This window comes from Tiliqua scincoides, chromosome 1, assembly GCF_035046505.1.
Source record: "Tiliqua scincoides isolate rTilSci1 chromosome 1, rTilSci1.hap2, whole genome shotgun sequence".
NCBI classification, from domain to species: Eukaryota; Metazoa; Chordata; class Lepidosauria; order Squamata; family Scincidae; genus Tiliqua; species Tiliqua scincoides.
In genome coordinates this window covers 279,627,672-279,647,453 of record NC_089821.1, presented here as the reverse complement: position 1 = coordinate 279,647,453, position 19,782 = coordinate 279,627,672, and the positions used below count along the sequence as shown (strand labels likewise).

At 47.6% G+C, this 19,782-nt stretch overlaps 1 protein-coding gene and 1 pseudogene across 1 annotated transcript; one reads left to right on the top strand and one right to left on the bottom strand.

Moving 5' to 3' along the window:
* Positions 1-548: 548 nt before the first annotated feature.
* Positions 549-645, bottom strand: LOC136637855 (5S ribosomal RNA; annotated as a pseudogene).
* A 5,705-nt stretch (positions 646-6,350) lies between these two features.
* PNOC (prepronociceptin) lies at positions 6,351-14,071 on the top strand. The gene is made up of 2 exons (XM_066611977.1): positions 6,351-6,476; positions 13,535-14,071. The coding sequence occupies exons 1-2, from the start codon at positions 6,351-6,353 to the stop codon at positions 14,069-14,071; spliced, it is 663 nt and encodes a 220-aa protein (XP_066468074.1).
* Positions 14,072-19,782: the final 5,711 nt, after the last annotated feature.

Below are 19,782 nucleotides of genomic sequence, written 5' to 3'. Positions count from 1 at the left end.
AACTAGTTTCTGGGCAGCATTTTGGACACTCCTTATCTGTTGGGCTGGTGTCAAACCTCTGGGTTTCAGCTGCCAAGTAATTCTCTTTCTAATTTTCCAGAATGTTTCATGCTTCTGTTCTGGAGTGGATTTTAACCACTTGAGGATTTTTCATTCCTTATGAGGAGCCGCGTGGTTGTTCTATTCAGGGCTGGCAGACCCACAAGGCTGACTGAGGGGACACTTCAGGCAGCAGATTTGTGGGGCGAGGGACGATCTTCATCCACCCACTCACTTCTATAGCTGCTTTTTCTCCTCCTCCTCCCCTCCCCACTTCATTAATTGGAAAAGAATGAGCAGACGTGTAGAGAATGATGAGCTAATGTGACACTCTAGCCCACCCCTCTCCATTAAACCACACTTCCTCTTATGCTCCTCCAATTCCCTCTTCCTTTTCCGGAGCAGAGATTGGGAGGAGCAGAAGCTGGTTTTTTGGGAGGAGCAAGGGGGTTGTGACTACAATGGTTGGCAACCTTCAATCTCGAAAGACTATGATATAAGCTGACAGCACCCGGTATTCCCAGGTGGTCTCCCATCCAAGTACTAACCAGGCCTGACCCTGCTTAGCTTCCAAGATCAGATGAGATCGGGCATGTGCAGGGTTGTGAAGGGAGGGTAAAAAGAGTCCAGTCTCTCCAGAGTGCATGGAGGCTGCTTAAAACAACAGTAATAGAGGCCCAGCAGAGGTGTATACCGCAAAGAAAGAAGGGTTCCACTAAATCCAGGAGAGTGCCCGCATGGCTAACCAGCCAAGTTAGAGAGGCTGTGAAGGGCAAGGAAGCTTCCTTCCGTAAATGGAAGTCTTGCCCTAATGAAGAGAATAAAAAGGAACATAAACTGTGGCAAAAGAAATGTAAGAAGGTGATAGGGGAGGCCAAGCGAGACTATGAGGAACGCATGGCCAGCAACATTAAGGGGAATAATAAAAGCTTCTTCAAATATGTTAGAAGCAGGAAACCCGCCAGAGAAGCGGTTGGCCCTCTGGATGGTGAGGGAGGGAAAGGGGAGATAAAAGGAGACTTAGAGATGGCAGAGAAATTAAATGAGTTCTTTGCATCTGTCTTCACGGCAGAAGACCTCGGGCAGATACCGCTGCCCGAACGGCCCCTCCTAACTGAGGAGTTAAGTCAGATAGAGGTTAAAAGAGAAGATGTTTCAGACTTCATTGATAAATTAAAGATCAATAAGTCACCGGGCCCTGATGGCATCCACCCAAGGGTTATTAAGGAATTGAAGAATGAAGTTGCAGATCTCTTGACTAAGGTATGCAACTTGTCCCTCAAAACGGCCACGGTACCAGAAGATTGGAGGATAGCAAATGTCACGCCTATTTTTAAAAAGGGAAAGAGGGGGGACCCGGGAAACTATAGGCCAGTCAGCCTAACATCTATACCGGGTAAGATGGTGGAATGCCTCATCAAAGATAGGATCTCAAAACACATAGACGAACAGGCCTTGCTGAGGGAGAGTCAGCATGGCTTCTGTAAGGGTAAGTCTTGCCTCACAAACCTTATAGAATTCTTTGAAAAGGTCAACAGGCATGTGGATACAGGAGAACCCGTGGACATTATATATCTGGACTTTCAGAAGGCGTTTGACACGGTCCCTCACCAAAGGCTACTGAAAAAACTCCACAGTCAGGGAATTAGAGGACAGGTCCTCTTGTGGATTGAGAACTGGTTGGAGGCCAGGAAGCAGAGAGTGGGTGTCAATGGGCAATTTTCACAATGGAGAGAGGTGAAAAGCGGTGTGCCCCAAGGATCTGTCCTGGGACCGGTGCTTTTCAACCTCTTCATAAATGACCTGGAGACAGGGTTGAGCAGTGAAGTGGCTAAGTTTGCAGACGACACCAAACTTTTCCAAGTGGTAAAGACCAGAAGTGATTGTGAGGAGCTCCAGAAGGATCTCTCCAGACTGGCAGAATGGGCAGCAAAATGGCAGATGCGCTTCAATGTCAGTAAGTGTAAAGTCATGCACATTGGGGCAAAAAATCAAAACTTTAGATATAGGCTGATGGGTTCTGAGCTGTCTGTGACAGATCAGGAGAGAGATCTTGGGGTGGTGGTGGACAGGTCGATGAAAGTGTCGACCCAATGTGCGGCGGCAGTGAAGAAGGCCAATTCTATGCTTGGGATCATTAGGAAGGGTATTGAGAACAAAACGGTTAGTATTATAATGCCGTTGTACAAATCGATGGTAAGGCCACACCTGGAGTATTGTGTCCAGTTCTGGTCGCCGCATCTCAAAAAAGACATAGTGGAAATGGAAAAGGTGCAAAAGAGAGCAACTAAGATGATTACGGGGCTGGGGCACCTTCCTTATGAGGAAAGGCTACGGCGTTTCGGCCTCTTCAGCCTAGAAAAGAGACGCTTGAGGGGGGACATGATTGAGACATACAAAATTATGCAGGGGATGGACAGAGTGGATAGGGAGATGCTCTTTACACTCTCACATAATACCAGAACCAGGGGACATCCACTAAAATTGAGTGTTGGGCGGGTTAGGACAGACAAGAGAAAATATTTCTTTACTCAGCGCGTGGTCGGTCTGTGGAACTCCTTGCCACAGGATGTGGTGCTGGCGTCTAGCCTAGACGCCTTTAAAAGGGGATTGGACGAGTTTCTGGAGGAAAAATCCATTATGGGGTACAAGCCATGATGTGTATGCGCAACCTCCTGATTTTAGGAATGGGTTAAGTCAGAATGCCAGATGTAGGGGAGAGCACCAGGATGAGGTCTCTTGTTATCTGGTGTGCTCCCTGGGGCATTTGGTGGGCCGCTGTGAGATACAGGAAGCTGGACTAGATGGGCCTATGGCCTGATCCAGTGGGGCTGTTCTTATGTTCTTATGTTCTTATGACTATAGATGCTGGGAGATCTTGGACCAACCCAGGTTCTATGTGTTTATTTTGCTCTTTGAATTGCTGTGCCACTGGTCATTTAAAAGGTGCTGTGAAGTGCTTTGACAGTTAAATATTGAAAAGTAGGGTAGAAATCTTTTAAATAAATAAATTTTCCTTCAGCTGCCCCCCCCAACTCTTTGAACTTAGAAAATCAGCATGTCAAGTCTCACCTTCTTTTTAGCATACTCATTTTCTATGTGTGGGAGGATTTCATCTCTTCCTGGAGGAGCACTGAAACATGCAACCCTCCCCCCCCCCCCGAGCAGCCTGAAGTGGTCCAATATAGGAAAAACTGTACTACACTTTGCTGACTCAAAGGGTTCCAGAGCAGAGAGGCTGACATCCAGGCACTTCTCATTTTAGGAAAAAATAATAGCCTCTTACACAGTCTCTTTTGCAGAATTACCTGGAGTAGACACCGTCAAACACAGCGGGATGTATTTGCCCCACTGGAACCTTCAACCACCTGGTATTGTTAACACAAAGACTTTGTCAATGGAGCTGGGGGAAAACTGATTTGATTTTTTTTTTTCTTCCTTGGGGTTGAGGAAGCAGCACTGCTTTCTGAAGCATGTCAGCTTTACACGATGCTCACATCAATCCCTTGGCAGTGAGGGAGGCAGACGCACATCACAAGGAGAACTTCCCTCTAGCCAGATAGCATAATTCGGTCCATCTGTCACCAGGCCATGAAGCTGGTCGGGAGCCATCACTCCCTGCTTGATATGAAATGCAGACCAGGATTTGCACAAAGAGGCAGAGAAAAAGATTAAACACGTCGCAAGTTTGCTCGGCACAATTCCCGACCATGACAGACCATGAGAACTGCAGCAAAGAGCCGTTTCCTTGATTTAGTAAATGAACAAGTTCACGTCATGCTTATTCTTGGATAGTCACGCTAGGGATGTGGCAAGGGAACGAGACTATCATCTTTCACGCACATCACTTTCGACTACAAAGCTTTCTGACCCATCAATAAAACTACCTCCATTGCACATCAGTCTTACCCTGATCCCTTTTCACTAGGGCTGCAACATGGGCAGCCCAATCCTTCCTAAATCCCCACACTGCGATGCAGCGGCACCGGCACAGCTACCACTGTATCCTGTGGGGGATTTTCCTTTGCTAGAGGTCTCCTCGGAGTAAGGGGACATTTGTTCCTTTGCCTCGGGGTAAGCCCCAGCAGCCACTATAGGTCAACCTGAACCTGTGTCAGTTCGATTGCTGGCACAAATCCACATTGACCTGGGAAGGTGGACCAGGCCCAGGAAGAGGGTCAGGAGTCAGTGTGCACTGCCACCACCAGAAAATCCTGCCCCCCTCCTGGGTTTGATTCCCCCCTCCTCCCTGCCCCCATCACTGCCCCATTCTGCCCACCCCCAGACCTTTTCAAACCCTTCCCCGCCTTCCTCCAACCCCTGCGTGGGCTTAGTGCTCCAGTGGGTCTCCGTGGGTCTGCCAGCACATAGGAGGCTGCTCTGGCCTTCATGCCAATGGGCTTCTGTACTCGATGACAGAGGCTGCCGTAGAGTAGCCTCTGCTGGTACAATGCTAGTTATGCCGACCTGGGAAGGGATTAGGATTGGGACATAAATCAATTAATTGGTGAGATTAATTGATTGAAAAACCTTTACTCAATTAAGAAGACTCCCCCAATTAGATTTTAAGAAGCGTAGATTATTTTGTTTTATATGAAAGCTTATATGAACTGGAGAGAGTGAGCTTTTTTTTGAAGAGGTCTTCCATCCTGTTGCTCACATGAGAATGCCTCTTCTCAGTTGCTGCCTACTTTGACACAGGCGTGCACAACCCCTTAGAACAGTAGTTCCCAAACTCTTACGTTTGGCAGCTTCTTGACCTGCTGGCCATGGCCCTTCATTAGAGCTATAATCCTATGCATTGTATAGGGAGATGGGTTTTGATGAGAATTCTGCAGCCCCCCGGCTGGTTTCCAAAGCTCCCCAGGGAGCCACGGCTCACAGTTTGGGAACCACTGCCTTAAAAACCAAGTGAGCTTCAGCTCTATTTCTTCTTACCAAATGAAAATATATGCAAATTTAAGTGGTCAAGAGATATTGCTCCGAAGTGGAGCACTTGCTTTGTGTGCAAAAGGCATGCAGTCTCAATCCTTGGCAACTGGGAAGGACCCTTCTCTGCCTGATTCCCTCGAGTACCACTACTCAGCCATGGAAACAATGCTGAGCTAGATGGAGCAAGGGGCTGGCTGAGGATGCAGCAGCTTCATGAGGGACTGAAGCTCAGCAGGTAGAGACATCCCTGCTCTGCATGCAGAAGGTTCCAGCATCCTTGGCAATCCTTGGGAGCCTCTCCAAGTAGAGCTAGGAAAAAATGCCACGTGAAACCCTGGCGAGTGGCCAGCCGGTCAGTGCAGATAATAGTGAGCTAGATGGACCAGTAGTCTAACTCTCAGTGAAAAGCAGGCTCAAAAGGGGTTTTGATATGCTTAAATGGTTAAGGGCTCAATCCAGAAAATGAGTTGGGCTGGCACAAGTCCCTTGCGCTGGCTCAGGAGGGTTGCAAACATGCTGTAAAGCATGCTTGTGCCTCCTTGGGAGTAAGCTGGGCCAGCACATGGAGGTACGCCAGCCTGCAGAGGCTGACACAGGCCTCCATGCCAGCTTCCTCGGCAAGCCTTGTGTCAGTCCAGCTGGTGTCAGTCCAGCCACCGCAAGGCTCTGGGGTGGGTGGGGAGGAGGCAGGAGGGAGGCTTTCCTTGATGGGGGGAGGACAAGCAGTGGGCAGGAGGTACACATGCACCCTTTGTGGGCATATTAGCAAAGCAACCTTAAAGATTTCCAAGAGGCTCTCATGACATTCACAGGCGGAAAGATGCCTGGCACCCAGTGGCGTCACGAGGGATTGTGTCATCAGGTGTAGGAGGCCAGCACATCAACCCTAAGATGGACCTCCTCCCATGCAGTGGGTGGGGAAATGCCCCAGGTGGTGGGCATGGTGATGTACCTTCACCCTGCCCCGCTGGTTTTTTGGCTATAACTTTTGACAGAATATATTTCAATGCAGTTTGTTTCATTGCATACTGCTTGAAATTACACAACGATTAATATATAATGTGATGGTATTATTTGAAAATGCCAAGATTTATAAAATGTTGGCAAGTAGTGGTGTCAACCCCCATGTGCGTCACCCAGTGCAGCCCACATGACCCACATCCTCCTTGTGATGCCACTGCTGCCCCCTGTAATTGAAGGATTAACATCAATAATAATCTGAACTGTGAGAATGACCAGCAGTGACCTCAAAACGCACATCTGTTTTCTTGGTTTTCTTTGGCTTTGATGATCCAGGGTTGGAGAACCCCTTGCCATGAGACAGGCAGTGATTCATCTGTGCACTTCTGTTCCTTCTTCAGGTTTTTGGGATTGACACCATGAGGATTATTCTGCAGAGCATCCTGTTGGTCTGCTTGCTTGCCCGTGCACTCAGTGACTGCCGGAGGGACTGCCTGGACTGCCACAGACACTTAGACAGCTATCAGGATGGCTCCAAGCTTCTTGTAAGTAGTCCAGAATGGCTAGCTGGCTCATACATTGGGCAGGCTGTTGCCAACCATGTAAGTAGAAACGGTCTTTGCTTAGTACTGGTCTCATAAGCTCACCCATTTCGTTCCAACACCTTCTGACCCCCTCCCCCCATGTGAGAGGGTTCTGGAGGCTCAAATGTTGAAGAGGATGTCACTCTACCCTGCAAAGGAGGAAGAGGAGCATCTCGAGGGGACAATAAGATCTCCACCCCCTGCTCCTGAGAAGAGAGCTCTGTTCCAGTTTCGACTCTTACAACTCCTCCACCTGCAGCCCAAGATGATCCTCTTCTACCACCCAGCCAGCTTGAAGCATGTTGGAGACATTATTAGCAAGTGTAGCAGATCTAGTGATGCCAAACTGGATGTGAAATCGGAGACCCAAATTCCCATCATTTTCCACTGGGGAGGGGGAGGGTGCTGGTGCAACAAAGGGGAGGCTAACCCTTTCTCTCCACACTGTGGCCCAGATCCAAATTCCCCCCTCTGTACAACTATGCCTGCATGTCGTCGTCCCCAACCACTGTCACTAGCAGCTTGGGGGGGGGGGATCTACATAAATGAATCATGCAAGCACAAATTCCCTCCTGCCTCTTCACCACAGCCTTGATCCAAATCCCCCTTCCCTCAAAAAACCCAAAATGCTTTTTTAAACAGACATGGGGTGTTCCACTCCGTGCCACTTCTGGCTTGGCCCTGAGTGCGGCGTCAGGCCTTGCTGTGAGCCATTCATGATCCAGATTGCTTGTTGCCTGGCCTGTACCTTGCCACACCTGGCTGGAACAACCCAGCAGGTCCCAGCCTGGAGCAGGAGGATGTCTGGGCCAGCCACAACAGCACCCCTTGCCACCCTATTGACCACAGCCCAGCAACCTGCTACATGCTTGTCAATAACCCATGTGCCTGGAAAGTCTCAGTCAGGGAACACAGCCAGGATTTTCATCAAGCCACAGGCAGGCCATATGCTTTGCGGAGCTTGACACTGAGGGTCACAGTTCTGCAGGGTGACAGAGAAGGGTGATATTTGAACAAGGTCAGTAGGTGGAAGACGGACTCCCGATGGACAAATGGGGCAGGACTCTGACCCTGCAGGTGCCTCACCTGCTGTCCTGCTCCTCCACTGATAGTGTCCGGTCACCCATCCACTATACTCCTCGGCTTGTGTTAGCCAGCAGGACCCTGACTGTATCCAACAATTGATGTGGGGTGAGGGGGGAGACCTCTGGGGGTGGGATGGACAAGGACATGCCACTCATCTGGTATCTCAGCCAGTGGTTAAAGGTATATCTCTAGAAGAGTTCAGTGCCACCCTAGTGAAATGCCTGAGTCCCTTCAGCAGACTTGAGTCTCCCTCCATGGTGGAAGCCTTGCTGCTGGAAGATGCAGAGCAGGGATAAAAAGAAAGCTGTGCGGCCCGTTCCCTTGATTGAGCCTTTTCTTCCTGCTCCGTTGATAAATGGTGCCACTTTTGCAAGGGACATTACTTCCCTTATTGTGCTTGCTCCTTTTCATTTGATGAATATTGATTTCTCGCCCCCCCTCCCCTGCCTGCCTCTGTTTCTCCCTGAGTGGAACCCACTGCATACATCATTACAGGGTCTCCTTGTTTTTCTCAAGGTCACTCCACCACCTTGGAAACGCCTCCAGCCATAACTTGCTTACCTGCAGCAGAGGTTTATTCAAGCACAAGCCTGGTTCCTAGCTTCTGTTACGCAGAAAGCAGAAGTATCTGACAGTGGAAAGGACACACCTCCAGGCCCCAATTGTCCCCCTCGACACCCACTGCTGACCCTGTGCCAACTTACCACTACCTGGGGAGCCACTGTTTTGCACTTGATGCTGTTCACTAATTGTGTTAGTGACCCAGCAGCGCATGGTAGTGGCCCAGCTTTCACACCACTGGAACACACCTTGTAGGGCTGGAACACAAGCTCTGGTAGCACAGTTCATGGACATATTTAGGCAGTTAGTCTTACATCTATAACACAGATCTACACACATTTTGTTGTCTTAAAAGTTATACCAATTCTTGGGTATATTTGGGGCGCTGAACCAAAAAATGGCTTTGGTTTTGCCCAATTGGTTCTAATTTTGGGGGTAGAGAATAGACACCTTATATGCTGATTCAAGCAGCTTTCTCATGAGGAAGACTATGGTCCTATGTAATGTTAGGACAGCTTGCATGTGCTACAGTGTCCTGTCATGGATGGATAGTCTAGTTGTGACAGATCAGGAGAGAGATCTTGGGGTGGTGGTGGACAGGTCGATGAACGTGTCGACCCAATGTGTGGCGGCAGTGAAGAATGCCAATTCTATGCTTGGGATCATTAGAAAATGTATTGAGAACAAAACGGCTAATATTATAATGCTGTTGTACAAATCGATGGTAAGGCCACACCTGGAGTATTGTGTCCAGTTCTGGTCGCCACATCTCAAAAAAGACATAGTGGAAATGGAAAAGGTGCAAAAGAGAGCGACTAAGATGATTACGGGGCTGGGGCACCTTCCTTATGAGGAAAGGCTACGGCGTTTGGGCCTCTTCAGCCTAGAAAAGAGACGCCTGAGGGGAGACATGATTGAGACATACAAAATTATGCAGGGGATGGACAGAGTAGATAGAGAGATGCTCTTTACACTCTCACATAACACCAGAACCAGGGGACATCCACTAAAATTGAGTGTTGGGAGAGTTAGAACAGACAAAAGAAAATATTTCTTTACTCAGTGTGTGGTTTACTCAGCGTGTGGTTGGTCTGTGGAACTCCTTGCCACAGGATGTGGTGATGGTGACTGGCCTGGACGCCTTTAAAAGGGGATTGGACAAGTTTCTGGAGGAAAAATCCATTACGGGGTACAAGCCATGATGTGTATGTGCAACCTCCTGATTGTAGAAACGAGCTATGTCAGAATGCCAGATGCAAGGGAGGGCACCAGGATGCAGGTTTCTTGTTATCTGGAGTGCTCCCTGGGGCATTTGGTGGGCCGCTGTGAGACACAGGAAGCTGGACTAGATGGGCCTATGGCCTGATCCAGCGGGGCTGTTCTTATGTTCTTAAGTTTGAGGAAAGGAATGATGGATGATGAATGAATGATGGATGGATGGACCAATATACTAAAATGTGCTCCAGCTGGCTGGTCCAGTCTCCTCTGTCCACTGCGGGCACTGTACAATTAGACAATGAAGAGAACGGTCATTAAAATTCATTTGGAGAGCCTCTCTGGACCATGCCATGCTGTGCCATGCTGCATATTTCAACAAGATGACAAATTTCATTCAGAACAACCTCCACCTTGAATGTAGTCCAAGGACACTGCAGAAAGAACAGGCCTCTGCAAGCTGCTTAGTGCTGCTGTACCCAAAAGCAGAGATGTGATGGTCATGCCAGGGGTCTGAGACACCTGGTCATTTTAGGAATCCATGGTTCTGTTGGCGGTCACATGGATAGGGTGGAAGTGCCAAATGTATCTAGTGACGTAAGTGGATTCACAGGCTGCCCATGGCATGATCGTTTCTCTGCAATTGCAATGGCAATGAATGCAGATATTGCTCATATCTGAAACCCCACTCCTAGGTCATGCACATACACACATGAGTAGCTTTTTCTGTTTTGCACTTTCCTTTCTCTGTGTGGCAGCAGGATCTCCTTTTGGAAGGGAGAGGTCTGGAGACTTCTGGTGCCTTTGTAATTATCAACCTTTTTACACATATTGCCAGGAATTGCAAAGTCCAGGCCTGGGAATTCACTGCTGTGTGTCTCAGTTCTCTGATGAGACACCAGGGCTGCATGTTGAAGCACCACCTCTGGCAATCAAAGGTTCCTGGATCTGCTAGAGAGACGCTGACCACCCAAGCTTGCTAATGGCTTGCTGGAACAGAACCTGCTCTAAAAGGCTTCTTGTCTAGGCTGGGACTTTGCCTGGACACCGTTGGTCTTTACCAGCTCTGGTCTGGGCTGAATGTTGGTTTACTCCCTGGTTCTGACCCTCCAATCTGCCTCCTGGCTCCAGTTCAGTACCTGCCTCCAGTTCAGCCCTGACCCCATGTTCAAGCTGAGCAGCTGTCCCCAGTGGGCAGAAGCCAGCACAAAGGCAGGCAGTGCTCATTCCAAAAGTCCAACCAAAACTTAGCGCAGTAAATCACAGAAATGATTCTTCTCCGATTATCTTTAGCAATTTCAGAGCCAGAGTGGATAAGTGCACATTCCAGACAGCCAAGGACAAAGAGGTGGAGCACCTGCATCACTGAAAGTAATCAGAATGGTGATTTTCTATTCCAGAAGACCCTCTGGATCAATAAACCTGGGCCATGGCAACTCTTCTGCAGCTGGGAGGGAGGAGGGGTTTTTGACCCTGGACTTTACCTGTTCATAAACTCTCACCCCATGGCTAATCTATCACAAATAGGCACTAGAAGCGAGTCACTGACTTCCATCTGAAAAAGACTAAAATGATTACTGGGCTGGGGCACCTTCCTTATGAGGAAAGGCTACAGCGTTTGAGCCTCTTCAGCCTAGAAAAGAGGCGCCTGAGGGGGGACATGATTGAGACATACAAAATTATACATGGGATGGACAGAGTGAATAGAGAGATGCTCTTTACCCTCTCACACAACACCAGAACCAAGGGAAATCCACTAAAATTGAGTGTTGGGATAGTTAGGACAGACAAAAGAAAATATTCCTATACTCAGCGTATGGTTGGTCTGTGGAACTCCTTACCACAGGATGTGGTGATGGCATCTGGCCTGAACGCCTTTAAAAGGGGATTGGACAAGTTTCTGGAGGAAAAATCTATTATGGGTTACAGGCCATGATGTGTATGTGCAACCTCCTGATTTTAGAAATGGGCGATGTCAGAATGCCAGATGCAAAGAAGGGCACCAGGATGCAGGTCTCTTGTTATCTGGTGTGCTCCCTGGGGCATTTGGTGGGCCGCTGTGAGATACAGGAAGCTGGACTAGATGGGCCTGTGGCCTGATCCAGTGGGGCTGTTCCTAAGTTCTATTGTGAGATAGCAACAGTGGTTGCCACCGCTTCCTTTCTTCTTCATCTGAAAGGAATTGAATTGCCTGCAGGGGGCCATTAAAAGTTAGGCATGATGAACCCCAAGTCTCTTTTCCTGTGTCGGATTGTTAAACTGTTCACTTTTCAATCACACCATCATTTCTAAAGGTAATTGTTTTCTTGTGTTAGTGTCATGGCAAAATCCTCTGGAGTGGTGGTTGTTTGATTCAGAGAGAGAGAAAGAGAGGGAGAGAGAGACTTTCTTCACAGGCCTTGCTGCACTAACTTATTCTGCACAGTCTGCCACAAAAAAATAAAAAAAAATACTGCAGCTTCCTGGGTCTTCACTGTAGAGGCTCATCCTTTTGAGCCTAGTGCTCCATCCTACAATATGGTGGTTGCATGGAACTGCCTCCAAATGACAAGCAGAGTAAGACACAAGGGCTGGGGCTACACATGCAGCAGTCTATGGTGGATGTAGGATCTGTAGGAAGACAGCTGGGCTAGAACCTTTCTCCCTGATGTGTTCATCTTCTGGCTAAAAGCCTGTTTGGTGTAGCAGAAAGTGTCAAGCCAGAGAGATCTGTTGAAACCCCCACTTGACCACAGAACCCACTGGTGGCTCTTGGGCCAGTCACCAACACAGTCCTAGGTCACAGCCTAATGACACATAGTACAGCCAGCATGCTGAAACCAAGCAGGTCTAGGCATAGTTGATACTGAGAAAGTCACCATGCGTTCCATACTAAGAGGCTGGCAGGTTATGGCCGTAATTAATCTGAGCATCATTTAGTATTTTCTTAAAGTGCAAAGCACTTCACATCTCTTATCCCAATTGACCATGACCATTAGCATAGCTAGAGAGAGCGCAAAATACTAAGTGTGCAAACAGGCCCTCCACCTTCCCTTCAGAGCCATTCTGGGTCACTAGAGCAAAACGGAGGCATCAAAGTAATAAAACAGCAAATAAAAACAGCTTTAAAACCACTTTCTCAAAAATGGAAACCAAAAACACAAAATTCTATGGGCTTTAGGATCACATTCCCCAAGATTAGCTCTTCTTAACATTTCACCCTTAACTTTGAAGGGCATTATCAAAGGACTAAAATTACACTTAAAATGCTGAAACCATCAGGAGCAGATGTAGAAGCTCCACTAAAATACCGAAAGGAAGACTAAAACACCAATTTTCCCAGCCAAAAATTCGCTAAGGCCCTAGGCCTGGCTAATTCAAGTTAAAATCTGACTTCTACAAAAGCCCATTCCCATCTGAATGCAGAGAATTCAGCTAAACTTGGGGAATGTGGTCCTAAAGCCGGTAGGAAAGAATTTTGTTTTCCATGACAATTCAGACCACAAAAACCTTCGTTCCTATACTTTCTCAAAAGTTTAAAAAGCCTGGGCAACTAAAAAGGCCTTTGCCTGGTGCCAAAAGCACATCAGACTGGGCACCTGGCAAGCCTCCTTAGAAGACATCCACAAATGGGCCATCTCAAAGGCATGGCTCAGCCCCAAGGAGCTTCCAATCTAAATTATACAACTGGAGTGGAGAGAGGAATAACAGACCACAAGGGAGGTAAGGGACCTGCCAAACCAGTGGAGCAAAGAAAGGATGAGCTTAACAATGGAAGCAAACATATGCAGTTGCTGGTCCATGGCAGCTACCTCTCAGTTAGAGATGAGGACTACGGACCGTAGAGGTGAGATATTGAGGGGAGATATGAAAGAAGAAACAGAGAAGGGCCTCATGTAGATGCTGGGGAAGGGCAGAATTCCAAGCATAAGGAGCAGCAAAGTAGCCTTCCTCCACCATGATGGATTCTGTGTTCATATTGTTTCTCCTTCTTAAACCATCCTTTTAATAGAAAAAGGAAAAAATTCATTTTAAAATAGCCTGCAGCGGCAAACAGAAGCACTTTAATAGCCATTTGCTAGTTTTCCTTTGCTAGAGAGCATGATGTTTAATTTCACTCTTGCCGTAAGCCCCTGAAATGAAGGATGCCCTTGACAATTGCCCTCTGCTCCCTGCAGGTCTGCGTCATGGAATGCGAGGGAAAGTTGGTCTCCAGGGCCACCTGGGAGTTCTGCCGCAAAGCTATCCAGAAGGCCTCCTTGCAACGAGACTTGGACAGTCTGGAAGAAGCAGCTTCTCAGCCCTTGGAGACATGGGATGGCAGCCTGCTCAGAGGCAGAGGCAGCCTGAAGCACCTGGGTGAGGATGAGAAGCAAGTGGCCAGAGTGAGGACCCTTGTCCACCAGCCTGAGGCAGGAGCCGGCACCAGCAAAGGAGACCGAGCCCCACTGCAGGACTTCCAAGACCAGCTGGAGTTTCCCCAGAGGCTGGGTGGTTTCCTGAGGGAACCATTCAGTGATGGGCAGATGGAGGAGCCTACAGCACAGGAGCTGCAGAAGCGGTATGGCGGTTTCATTGGTGTCCGGAAGGCAGCCCGGAAGTGGCATAACCAGAAGAGAGTCAGTGAACTCCTGAAGCAGTACCTCAGTATGGTTCCACGTTCCATTGAATACGATGGCTTGGCCGATGACCTGAAGGAACAGAATGAAATCTAGATGAATGGACTTCCTCTGGGTTCTTTTCATACCACCAATATGTAGTGAATCAGTCTCAGACCTGCCGTGGCTAAACAAGTCACCCCTGTTGCCCCTTTCCTGCCATGTCCTTCTTGCCCCCAGCATTGCAGTTGGCCAACCCTTTTAGAGAGGGAGTCCAAGAGCTCTGTGAAAGACCACCTGCTTTGCATGCAAACAATCACAGGTTCAAGTGCCAACATCTCCAGGGTGGGAGGAGAAGCATTCCTGTTTGGAGAGCTGCTGCCAGTCAGTGTTGACAGCACTGAGCTGGATGGGTCAGATTCTGTCCAAGTCATCTCCCAAGCTGCTATCAAAGGAGTAGTGTAGCATGTCCACACATCAAACCTAAATCACTGCATGCAATAATGTTTCACAGTTCTTACCACCGGTTCTTAAACATACTTGCACAGAAGTGAGTGCCACAAGATCTAGGGGAGCTGTAAGTCCTGGTCTACATAGGTAGCAACAGAGGTGAAAAGGGGTGGTGGTAGGATGGACTGCACCACTATAGGCTGCACATGGGGGAATCACATTTTTGAAGTTCCCATGCATGAAAAGTGAAAAGAAAACAAACACAGCAGGGAGCGGGGCTGAGTTGGAGCCTTTCTCCTCGTCAAGGAGAAAGTCGGTGTCAGTACTGGGCTTTTACACTGGGGAGCATTCAAAGTGCCCCCCCATTCAACCAGAAATAGTACAGTCCACTCTATCACCACTAGATCCTATGACATGAGCCTGTTTCTTGTCCTGCATTAAAAAAATACCTGAGAGTCAATCTGTCCATTGTGCTGAATAGGGTGGTAGACAAATGTGAACAAGATCGCTTGAGAATATGGATAAAGGAGTGGGGCCATACTTTCTGCATATGTAAAAGTTCCCTGCATGTAGTAAACTAGTACTTCAATGGGAGGGCTTTGTGAAACCATTGTCTCTTATGTGTTGGTTTTCTACCTGCAGAGAGCATTGCTTTTCTTTTCTTTTTTTTAATGTGGTGCAACTTTCCAAAAACACAGCTCTTCCCACCTGCGGTCTGAGCTGGTCTGTCCAGAATTCAGCCACCTCAGTCTGCGTTAACATGTGAATTTGCTCCTCCTTCCTCCTCAGTTTGCTTGGTGGACTAGAATGGAATCAGGCTCTGGGATTCAGGTTTGCAACTTTGGTTTATTCCTACGGGGGATTTAACTTGGACAGAACAAAGATTTATCTGCTGCAGGGGGTTAGGAGAGGCAGCCTTGTTCCCAAATGGGGCTGACTTCTTTGGCATGGCAGGTGCAATAGTGTTTGTGCATTCTTGTTACAGGTTTCCCACCTCCCTCCCTCCTCCCTCCCATGGCATGCTTTTTGTCCAAGCCACTATCTCTGGGCTGTTGCGTTCAAAGGTGTATTTTTGTAACCGCCAGGAGGAGGTGCCAGAGGAGCACCCGTTGCCTCCACCCTTTTCCACCCTGCCTGAAAATGATTCTCAGACAAGACGCATGACCAATAAGCAATGTAGCTGCTGGGGCTGGGGGCCTCCTTCTGTTAACTATCAAATGTTAAGCAATTGAAAGCAAAAATGAGACACAGACCCTGTTCTTTTTAATTGTTTCATACCCAAAGAGATCTCCATTAAACTTGTACATAGCAAAAAGAAAAAAAAGAGAAAAGACGAATAAATTAGTTTTCTATTTCTACTGTAGCATTGTGATCGGCACACCATCAATGGGCATGGCGTTACTGGGCACCTACAACTGTTTCCAACACCACCCTGATGACTCCCACACACTCAGCTCCAATCAGGCATAACTGGAGATATAGGTCACCAGAGAAAAGCAACACAACTTCATTTCAGAGCAGGAGTTCAACCTGGAAATGTATAGAAAGCAGGTTCTGATATAGCTCTTTAGAGGTGCTGCCTGCCCCACAGTGGATAAGATGACCTTCCCCATCTCCTCTTGGCCGGCCTCCAAGAAGTAGTGGGTTCTTTTGTTAGGTCCAAGGCAGGTCCCAATTCCAATTTTAGGCCTGCCCTGGAGGGAAGAAAGGAGAGGTTTGATCAGGTCCTTCCACTCCCAAGTGGGGAGGTGGGGAAGGCAAGCTTATCCACTGTGGGGCAAGAGTCACAGTAGGGCTCTTCTGATGTTCTTAATGGTTACCAGCCATAATGGCTATGTGCTACCTACAAGTTCAGCAGCAATATGCCTTTATACAAGTTGCAGAGGAGCAATAGTGGAAGAGAAGTATGCCTTTCTCTCCTAGGAAACAGGATATTGAAGTGCCCATCTACATTGGCCTGATCCAGCAGGGTTGCTCTTAATGTAACCTATGCAACAGCCTAGACAAAATTTAATCATGTAAGAGATATTGGTTCATCAATTATGACACGCTTTACACAACCAAATAGACTACCTATCACAGGACAATCATAACCATAATTTGCTTTCTGTGTTCTGTATTGTCATTCTTCAAAAACCCACAAGATAAGCAAGTATTATTTCTACAATGCTGAGGCTTGTCCGTGGCCATTCAGTGAGTTTGTAGCAGAGGTGGTACTGAAACTACATGACAACAGCTAAGGAGAGGTGACCCCTCCCTCATCACTAAGTAACTCCAGCTGTTCCCCAAAGATCTGGGAGGCACCAAATTTGGGAACAGAAGAAATACATAAGGTGGCATATCATGAGCATACCATATAGGGCAGAAATCCTTTCTACAATCCATGGCTCAATATACGTACATTCCAGACTATCACACCTTTCTGCCTCTTGGGGCCTGAGAGGTTACTTAATTCTACTCCTGAAGAAATTTTCTATTACCAAAGTGGAGGAAGCGCAATAGGTGAAATTAAGGAACTGATTAAAAGTGGAGACAAAGCCATCAGCAACAGAACACTCATCTCAGACTTTTATTAGAACTTTGTTTCCTCCAGGCTGACATCATGGGGTAATAACAAGTTAAGCTAATGGTATAGCTTTCTCCCAGCCCCTAAACTGGGGGCTTTGGGGGAAAGTGCAATCATCTTTATCAAGAACCAAGAGGCTTGTCCATGCTGCTTACAAAAAAAAAAAAATCACCTTCCCACACACTCAGAGAGAGAGAGAGAGAGAGAGAGAGAACAGTTCAAGATGTCCTCGTGTGGTTGACTGTGAAGACCACATTCTAGCCAAGTCCCATTCATTCTGCACTGCACCTTTGTTTCCTAAAGCAGAAACGGAAGAAAGTAACCCCAACTCCATTCCAACTGCCAGCATGGCAGCTGTCTGTCTTTGTAAGCTGATGGCTTGCTGCTGCAACTTGTACAGCATGGATTCACTTGAATTACACCCTCTTCTGGGAGCTGAAGAAGTTAATCCTGTTGTAGGACTCCCCGCTGCCACTTCCACTGGCATTCATTCATTCATTCAAACTTCTCTGGAACCTGCCTTTCAGTGTAAGGCTCTCAGGGTAACCAACTACATTTTAAAACAACAGACACATTAAAATCACAAAAATATAAAACAAATCAAATCCTACAGCAGACTCAGAGCCAGACCCAACAGTATGTTTCCCCCAATCTGGCCTATCAGGGCACACAGATCCTCTCTGTCCATTCACCATACTGTCCCCACCCCGTTGTCCCTGCATGTCCACGAAGAAATGAAGCATTTAAATGCCACCCAATTTCATGGTTCATTTCCTACTTCAATGTAAAGGACAAGCTATGCAATTAAGTAGCTTTTGGAGATTTACATAGGGATGACCAGGACCAAGGGCAACTCACTGGACATGTGCAGAAAAGAAGTGCACACTTGCTCCTCCCCTCAGTCAACAACCAGTACAAAAACAGCAATCAAATCAGAGTACTTTACTAAACAAAGAGAGAGTTGTTTTAGCTGTGGCCCCTAAACTCAGTGAGTGTGGCTGTCTGGCAGATTGCTAAAGGAGAGATGTCACACATATTGAGGAACTTATGTGCCACTGCACCACATCATGCCTTGTTGCTGACTTTAACGAATGATAGATGCTTGGAGGAGCTACTTCTCACAAGAGAGATTAAACAATCCATAAGAATAAGATTCTGATAAGGAAATGTATTAGGATTGGCCTGTTTGATGATGGCCTGTAAGTGTCTGGAGTTAGGTGTGAGCCAAGAAGTGACCAAGCCTGCAGTTATTCAGTGACCAAGTTATTCAGTGAAAACCCAAATGGACTGCAAAGAGCTTCCAAAGGATGGGTAACCAAATGGCAGATGAGATTCAGCATAAATAAGCTTTTGAGGATTCCCCTTCAAGGGACTGCTAAGGAACTCCATCTCCCTGAAGTGTAGGAGGAAATGAGGAAGCCTTAAGGAAGGAGCAAAAAGCTGTACAGAATATAGGTCCACCCACTGAGTCCTGGTATCATTTGCCAACAGTATCAGCCACACATGTCCAAAGCACCCTGCATAACCTGGAGGACTAGTACTTTGCCTTTCTTTTTTAAAGGGGAGGGAACTATATGTTTTTCCATGGTCAAAATTCTACCCCAGGTCATGTGCAGGTGACACTGCAGAAGTACCAGAGTTCAGTGCTCTTCCTCAAGGACCACATCCCTGTCCTTTCTTTTTCTGTTTTAAAATAATCATATTCCAATTGTATTCTAATTCATAGCAAACTGATGAGGTGATGGCATCTGGCCTAGATGCATTTAAAGGGGGATTGGGTTACAAGCCTTGATGGGTATGTGCAACCTCCTGATTTTAGAGCTAGACTACCTCAGAATGCCAGATGAAAGGCACCAGGATGCAGGTCTCTTATTGTTTTGTGTTCTCCCTGAGCAGGGAGAGCAGATGCTAAGGAGGACAGAGCGCCTATACCTTTAACCATTGCACTGAAGAGGGAATTTTGGCAGGTACTGCTTTTTAAACCCTTCCATGTTGAGCTGCACCTGCCAAAATTCCTCTTTCTATGTGATGGTTAAAGGTATAAGCACTGTGTCCTCCATTGTATTTGGTCACCCTATTCCTGAGGCAGCTGGTGGGCCACTGTGAGATATAGAAAGCTGATGGGCCTTTGATCTGATCCAGCGTGGCTCTTATGTTTTTAAAGTCTAGGAGTGGTTTCTGTTACGTGCCTGTACAGTCAGTGGCTCCCAGCTAAAGATGTGAACTACATCCAGGAATGGGAAAATCCAGTGTGGCTTGACTTTGAGTTGAGTCACCGAGTCACTGCCCCCCACAACTCGACTCAAAAAGGAGTCCTAACAGGGGCACTTTCTGAGTCTCCGAGTCACCCTTTAGTGACTCTAATGGACTTGAGTCAAGTTGCCATCTGTGATAAAAACGGGGCTGCTGCCAGGGAGTGGGAGTGTGTGTTGGAGCTCTCTTTGAACACTCCCCTGCTGTCCCCACCCATCTGTAAACAGGGCAGGAGGAGTGGGAGAGACTGTAAGAGAGCAGGGACAGAAGTGGTGAGAGGGAGGAGGGTCAAAAGCAGCAACTGCAGGGCTTAGCAGGTTGACCGAATCCTTGGCAGCCCTACTCAGAAGTAGTCCCACTTTAGCTGGTCATTCAATGAGCGTTGCCCTGCCCCTCCGCCTCCTCCTGCCCCCCCTCAGCCAATGATCACCCATTCCTTCCTTCCTATCAGAGATAGGAGAAGAGAGTCCAGTCCTGCCTCCCCCTCCTGCTCACATTAACCCTTTCCTGCTTCCCTGCTGCTCGCTGGGTCGGAATGCTTGCCCCACGAGGTTTTCCA

What these genes read in the sequence shown, in the direction of transcription:
- PNOC (XM_066611977.1), top strand. Translation starts at nt 6,351, where the DNA reads ATGAGGATTATTCTGCAGAGCATCCTGTTGGTCTGCTTGCTTGCCCGT. An exon ending in AGGATGGCTCCAAGCTTCTT is followed by an intron (nt 6,477 to 13,534) that starts GTAAGTAGTCCA and finishes TGCTCCCTGCAG; the next exon opens with GTCTGCGTCATGGAATGCGA.